Source organism: Triticum dicoccoides, chromosome 4B (genome assembly GCF_002162155.2).
Source record: "Triticum dicoccoides isolate Atlit2015 ecotype Zavitan chromosome 4B, WEW_v2.0, whole genome shotgun sequence".
NCBI classification, from domain to species: Eukaryota; Viridiplantae; Streptophyta; class Magnoliopsida; order Poales; family Poaceae; genus Triticum; species Triticum dicoccoides.
In genome coordinates, this window is record NC_041387.1 from 492,664,456 (window position 1) to 492,672,706 (window position 8,251).

Here is an 8,251-nt window from a genome sequence, read left to right on the forward strand (position 1 = left end):
AAATACTGGCACAATTAGATACTGGTTACACTAAGAATATCATCCATGATAAATATTTGCCTTTACTTAGGTAACGGCCTATTGATAACACTTCCTCTTTAATATAATCATTATTCTTGCAAACTGTATTCTGTCTTGCTTTTGCTTCCTCTAGCTTATGTAAAGCTAGATCAATTTTATTATTCAACCCTGAATACTTATCCGCAAGTTTTTGGTATTCTTTGAATAAACTTTCAAATTTTTGGTCTAAATTATCTTGTCTTTTTCCCCAAGATATGTAAAAGTTATATATCAAATCAACGACTGTATTTAACTGGCTATGAGATGTATGCCAGATATGCTCTTCAGAGGGATTTATTCTACACCTTATATTTAAATTTTCCTTGGTTTTTATTACCTTACCTGCGCTAACTTCTAAGTTTAAATATTTTAACCTTTCAATGGTTAAAATACTGGACCTAATACCAACAATATATGGAATTATATTAATTTAATAACTTTATTAAGCTTATTATGTGATTATTATTATTTTTGCATGGTAATACGTGTCTCATTCATATCATAAAGATCAAATTACAAGTCACGTAAAGACCGACATGACAAAACAAAAGATAGCAGAGCATTGCTAAGCTTGACACCAACGTCCGTCACTTGCCTCCGGCACCACCACAGCAGCCACCAAAGAAAAAAAATGACGGATCACCTCCTCACCGAGCTCGACGCGGCTCCATTGCTGATATGCAGCTTTGCGGACCTCCAAGGTGGCTCACCAAAGATGAAGCCATTGCCGTTGAACGAATCAGACCGGGACAACACCCCAGACACGCTATCGAACTCCAATCTGAGACCCCACAACGACTAATACGCCGAAGTAGGAAACCATACCTGCCATCCATCAACCACGAACCCAGCACACGTTCTGTCTTCCAAATGTCGCCGATGCATATCACAATCTGCATCTGCTCCCGAACTACCTCCCAAGCTCCGCGCCGACGCTGGAGCAGACGTCGTCGCAACGGCGGAGCCCGAGGACACAAGTCCACCACAAGGATGCCGTCGCCGCCACGATATCCCCGCTTGAACAGACTGGTTTCCAAATCCATCACCGAGCAAAGAGACGATCGCCTCGCCGGAGAAAAACCTGGAGCTTCTTTATTCAGCATCGCCGTCACGCCGTCGAAGCCAAGACGTCGGACGATCTAAAAACCTAAGCTATTAGGGCTTTAAACCTAAAGCAAAAACGATCCGCACACACGGGATCCGGCGACCCCCCTCACGAACGACGACCAAGAGGTCGCCGGCGGAGGAGAGCCGCCGGAAAAATGGCTCTCTTGGCGGCGGCGGCTAGGTTTTGGTCGCTAGCCAAACCCGCCCCCCTAGTAGTTTCTTCTAAAAATCCTTTCCCGCTTATTATGTGATTAGGTCAATATAGGGATTAGGTGGATATGTATGCACTTTTTATCCTGAATAGTATTTACTATTTACTAGGTAGGGCACTATTCACAATAGTGTTTACTATTCAGTACACTATTTGGAATAGTACTTCACTATTTACAGTAATATTTAATTCAATATGATTACCTTCACGTTCTAACTTGATTATTTATTTGATACAGGATCTATTCTCGGCTGGTGAGGCCAACAATTCGACCAACAATGTACGCAGTGGTGTAAAATCCTACTCGATACTCACCATATTTATCATTATGTTGTATCGGATGTAGCTAGTTACGTTCACTTAGCAGTTTTAATAGTAAATTTATGGGGTAAATTCTATCGTCTTCCCAGGCAGTTCCACCCGAAGGGAACACTTCTCTACGGCCACAAGGTTCTCATTCGAACGCCACTCTGGGCTACACAGAAAACTACACACACAGAGGTTTCTCCTATAGAATCCCTAGCATAAGAACTCGTCCCCTAAATTCATAAATAAAAATACTAAGTGAGACCAAGAAACTACATCATTTCCACAACATAATTTACATATGGTTTTCTCTTTCAGGAGGCCCCGAAGGGACTACACACAACTAGGAAATTACCTTCAAACTCTTGGCAAACTAAGCGCCTTCTTGGCTATTCTACTAGCCAGTGGCGGATCCAGAATTTCGAACTTGAGTGTTCAAATTTTTTTTTCCAACGTGATATCTAAAATGTTCACATAGCAAGAGTTTTTTTTCTATCATAGTAGCAATACCTAAAATAGCTTAAAGAAATGACAAAATTTGAAGATCATCTACTATGTAATAGTACATTTTTTTCAGGGCCACAAACACGGCATGGCATCATTATCCTTAAGTTCTGGGAAAAATCACGCACAAAAAATGTAGCAAATCATGTACTAACAATGATGATATGGCGTCAATGACTCGTGTAATACTGGGCAAAATTAGCGCCCGTAACTAGGTTGGGGAGCAATCTCGCAAAAAAATTGGGTTGGGGAGCTAGTGAGAGGGAACCAAGCTAGTTGCGTCGGCCAATTGGGTTGTGGAGAGTATGAAATCGAGATGCTTGTTAACTCGACCGGCTTATATGAATTAATGTGACATTTATTACTCAAACTACACCGCTGTTAACATATATGCCTAACATACATCATTATATAAAGTTTGTGGCCAAATTTTTTGGGTGTAGAACTATCCACCCATGACCTTATATGGATCCGCCCGTGCTACTAGCAGTGGTGGTGGCTAAACTACAAAGGAAGTGGTGCTCTGGTGGAGGGTCTCGATGCTCTGAGTGCTTCGTGCTCTTCCGTCTTGTGTTGTGTTCTTGAGCCCAGCGTCTCCTTTTATAGCCGCGAGGGGTGACTGCTAGGGAGGCCTTCGAGAGCCTTCCTTCACTTATTTTACACACGGTAGTATGCACGCGTGTCCTACTAGAATACATGCGTGTCCTTCTCATAATATAGAAAAGTGCGAGAGAGAATGCCGACAAGCTTCAATCTTCGGGAATCTTTGCGTTCTTCACGTGGCATTGTCTCTGGGTGAATAATTGGCTGACCTTTGTGTACCAGCCTTTGCTCTTTGGCCATACAGATCTTCATGCGATTAGCCTTCAGAGCTTCTTCTGCCTTCAAGAATCCTTGTGCCAATGTATGCGTACATATATGCCAAAGCTACTTAAATTCTCAATATTGCTTATTATTATTTATTTATTTATTTATTTTACAGGGGGTCTTCCCTGTCCATATGATTGATAGTACCTTATCAATATTTAAAATATCTATTATAGGAATTTCGGTCAATATTCGGGTCGGGTATAGGTCCTCCGTGCCCGAATAATTGATAGCAATATCAATATATGCAGTTTGGGCTTTATTCAGGCCGCTGCCCATGCCCTGCTATGTCCATATGATCATCATATTTAACAGATTAAAATCATATTTTATATATATATATATATATACATACATATATATATATAGGGAAAATCCATCCTACATAGGTCCTATATAGGAAAAATCCATCCTACCACCCGGTGGTAGTTACCCCATATGTCTCATATACTACCATGTAGTACTATATATACTACTTTATCATTTTAAATATATTCGTATACTATATCTAAGATATTTCAAAGCAAGTTACATGAAAAAATTACATATGAACTCATAGTTTTTGTTATATTTGTGAAATACATACATATTTGTACGTAAAAAATAGCATACTCAAAACATGATATATACTACTTAAAAATTAGTATATATACTACTTAATCATTGTTATATACTACATACTACACGTACATACTCTCAATTTTGACAGATACTACATACAACATACAAAACGCAAGTGATGGTAACTACCACTGCTTGTAGGAAACATTTGTCATGTATATATAGGTAAAGAAGCATCATCATTCAGACAGGCACTTGCAGTGACATGTCCAGCTGACGAATATTTGATGTTGCAACACATGAAAACATGAATGCTATTCATGAAATATGCTATCCAGCAGCTAGATTCCTGAATGGATTTCATATGTTTCCAGCAGCTAGATATGTCGCTGCCAGTGCCTGTCTGAATGCCGGCTTAAAACAACTACACACGTCTGATTTTACAGGTCTACAGAAAAAGGAAAGCTGAAGGAAGAATGTATCAGCGAGTCAAAAGTTTCTCACAAGTCACAACAAGACACACCAGAAGATCTGCCGGTTTCAAGAAACCTGTCTTCATCCAAAATCTTCAAGGAAGTGGTAACTTGAACAAACTGATTGAAAAATTAGAACAAAATGCTCAGGATTAACCAAAGGAAATTTGTACAGTTTGCCAACAAGATCTATTGTTTGTTTCATTACACCATCTAATCTACTATGGCTGTTTTTGTTGTCGCTTCTCTCACTACAACTGCCAAATAGACATGCTGGATTGGCAACCTTGATTTGGTCTACTCCCTACAAGAGATGCTAGTTTGTGTACAAACAAACACATAGGAGGATCTAGATCCTCCTGGCCATCACATATGCATGCAGAGCAACTGCAACATAACCTGCAAAATAACAGCCAAACGAAGTAAATAAACTCGTATGGTCCAGTATACCAAATAAAAAAATAGACACACAAAATAATAGGTTTGGCACAAATCTGTTGAACAGAAATTTTAGCCTGTTTTTAGTTCACATCTTCCTATCCAGACAAGAAATTAGATGGCCAAAAACAAAAGCACATTTTTCTGCCTTCCTTTTCTGAAGCTAAAGCGCAAAGACACTTTCGGTTTGCAGAAGGTGCATAATTTAGGCTTGCACTGAGATTGGAAAAGTAGTAACACTTGATCACACTCAAATAATCATATGTCACAAGCACACAGAACAAACCAGTTCACGATTCTAACTAAAAAAAATTCAGGCGTTCTTTTGTTTCAAATATGTACTGAACCCATAACATCCAGTTGAATACATAAGACTCAGGGTAGGCAAAACATATCCTCATATAGGATCATGCCAAGATTTTGAGATGGTCTCTCCTGTAAGGAGACAAAGAAGATGAACAGGCCACCGCACTGATTGACATACATTTTATATAGCCCAGATGTCTACCCTACCCGACAATGGTACCAAGTCCAGAGAAAACTTCAACATTCAGCAAGTCCCATTTATGTATAGGGACACGGAGGACAGATATTTAACAATCTAACACATGTAAATCTGCAAAACATTCCCACCAACAGCACCTGCCAGAAATCGTCGAGCTCCAAACTTGCATGCAGGACATACAGCTCACAGCGTCCACTCAGGACAACCTTCTTTTTCTCCACGGAAAGGGGCACACTGAACCAAAATGCCGTTTATTTCGCCTGGCTCATGGCCACATAAGTTTTCAGGACAACCTTGTTGTCCATGGATGATCCAATGACTCCATCTATTGTGGGTTTTCAGGACAACCTTGTTATACACGGATGAACCAATGACTCCATTTGTTGTGGGTTTCCAGGACAACCTTGTTATCCACGGATGACCCAATGACTCCATTTGCTGTGGGTGGTATGTCAAAGGTTTGGACAAAATGATATGCCATACTTGAACATGGATGCCAAAAATAAATTCCTTTGCACCCAACTACCAGCTGGTAGTTAAGTAAATTTAGAATCAAACAACTTTTTGGCAGCATATTTTGCACAAGTTCAATTTGATTGGTACTGTATATTGTATGTTGGAACCATCAGACATTTATTTTTATCAAGAAGAATTGAATATTAAATTTTGAAGATAGGTTTTCGGGTGTGTTTGGAATATGGCCAAAGTGCACCCTACCAAAATTTTGGTCATGGCCCAAAGATTGGTCTTTGTTTGAATGGTTGCCGATTTTTTGGCATGCCAATAAACTCTAGCCAACTCTAGTTCATTTTTCTTGCCAATGTTGGCAAAATCATGGGCAACCAAAACCTCAACCAAAATTTTGGCTAGCCAATGTTTTGATGGGGCAATCTTGGGCATAAACCAAACACACCCTTCGCTTCCGGATGGCCCAATTACTCCATTTGTTCTGGGTAGTACGTTCAAGGTTTGGAAAAAATGATACGCCCATACTTCAACATGGATGGCAAAAATAAATTCCTTTGTGCCCAACTACCAGCTGGTAATTAAGTAAATTTAGAATCAAATAATTTTTTGGCAGCATATTTTGCACAAGTTCAATTTGATTAGTACTCCCTCCGTCTGAAAATACTTGTCATCAAAATAGATAAAAGAAGATGTATCTAGATGTATTTTAGTTCTAGACGCATAATTTTTATCCATTTTGATGACAAGTATTTTCGGACAGAGGGAGTACTGTATAATTTATGTTGGAACCATCAGACATTTATATTTATTGAGAAGAACTGAATATTATATTTTAAAGATGGGTTTTTCACTTTCTTATCAAGGTGCTGTAGTTACGCTTGCGTGTCTATCTGTGGTTCTCCGTTAGTAAGTCCTTAACTCAAGATTGCTCTACGGATATGTTTCTTGAATGGTTTAGTTCAGAATATGGAGGGGTCATGGTGGTTGCCAGGCTAGGCGGATGGAGTTTGATTGTATCAAAGCAAACTCTCTGCATGGGCCACCTGTGAGTGTTGCTCTTGAAGGGCAACGACACCACGTGTGTGCTGATGCGTGATCCTAGACATCTCCCAGTTAGCAGTATGCTGCATCTGCCAGTTAGTGGTATGTTGCCAGTGACATCAACCCTTGGAAGGGGTAATACACACTAGGCACTAATCAAATTTAGGCTAGGGCGTTATATTTGCAGGAGTAAAGATGAGTAACGAAGAATCTAATAGGTCCTCGAATCATACAACTCATGCTGACATCCAATTCGAATTAGGTTCAGTTGTAATACTAAATCAAGATTTGAAGCAATTGGTAGTTCCAAATTGTTTACACGTCAGTACGCACAAACATTCAATCTCCAATCTCTCTCCCACAAGATGTGCTTAATCTCAGCACAGCATTTTTCCATAAAGGGATAATATATTTAACATCAAGCTTCTATGAGTCCACATCTCACCGGGGCATATTCACATTATGCTGCAATCAACGTCATGAACTCGCACAAACACTGAAAATTAACACCAGATCACATAGCTGACGAACTAAGAGGTCCAAGAAATCACGATCTTAAACTACCAGGGGAGGTGGTGTCGCCCTTGTAACTCCTACTCCGCACCAATTGGTACAGGAGCACTCAATGAGACTAAGCATTCCTGTACCAATTCGCACCCAAGGAACCTAAGAATAGAATAACCAATACACTGAGAATAGGAGAGGGAATACCTAAAGCTTTGGTCTCAGAAGTCAAAGCTTTTCAGATAGGTGGGATCCTTCTTGGCCCTCTCCTGGAACTTGCGGAACCAGCGGTCCAGAATATCCGTGGGCACTACCAGCTTGCCGCCGTCGGCGGCGCAGAACGACTGCATGAAATTGAAGAGGTTCTCGCCGACGCGGAGCGCGACCCGCTCCGCGCGCTGCTCGTCGGGGGGCGAGGGCAGCGCGGCGGCGTCCTCCACGGCGACGCCCAGCTTCGCGGGCCCGGCGGGGGGCTCCGGCTCGTCCCCGGCCTCCGGGAGCTGGAAGGTGGCGGAGGGGCGCGCGGGGCCGAGCGCGCCGAGGAAGGCGAAGGGGCGGTTGGCGGCCGCCTGGTAGTAGACCGCGACGGCCTTGCCCGGGGGCAGCGCGGCCGCGGCGGGCGGGAGCAGGAAGACGACGGCGGAGCGGGGCGCGGAGGGGAGGGAGAGCGTGGAGAGGTCGAGGAGCCAGGAGGCCGGCGCGACCTGCGCGAAGGCGGTGGCGTCGAGGGGGAAGGTGTGGTCCGGGAACACGACGCCGAACATGGCGGGCGGGCGGGCGGGCTGTGGGTTGGGGAGATTGACGCCGCTAGGCCTGTAGCATGGGGAGCGCCTCCGCCCGGCGAGGCTCGGTCGGGGTATAGATCGGAGGCTGGAGGCCTGAAATGGAAGGAGGTGATGGCGATGTCTCGACTCTGTTATGGAAGGGGGAGGAGTGTTCTAGAAGGCCGTAGAGCGTGCCCGTCTGCTCGTCCGAGCCGGATTTTGCTTTTTTCTCGAGGAGAAAGTCATGGAGCCAAGTGAAGCACAAAGCGCCGAACGTGCCAGCTTCGTGGATCCGAGAGATCCGGTGCACAAGTGACAGTTTTTTTCTTCTCAAATACGTGCGAGTGCACTACTTTTATCAAAAATGCTAGACATACAAACAAATACAGGGTTTTACAGACTTTTTTCATCTATTGACCAATCACAAACTTACCCCCTTTGA

At 42.7% G+C, this 8,251-nt stretch overlaps 1 protein-coding gene across 1 annotated transcript; it reads right to left on the reverse strand.

Annotated features, from left to right (window-relative positions):
- Nucleotides 1-4,213: 4,213 nt before the first annotated feature.
- LOC119291061 lies at nt 4,214-7,995 on the reverse strand. Its single transcript, XM_037569775.1, has 2 exons — nt 7,253-7,995; nt 4,214-4,488 (listed from the first exon to the last, which is right to left on the reverse strand). Exon 1 carries the CDS (start codon nt 7,807-7,809, stop codon nt 7,267-7,269), a length of 543 nt encoding a protein of 180 aa, XP_037425672.1. The 5' UTR covers nt 7,810-7,995; the 3' UTR covers nt 4,214-4,488; nt 7,253-7,266.
- Nucleotides 7,996-8,251: the final 256 nt, after the last annotated feature.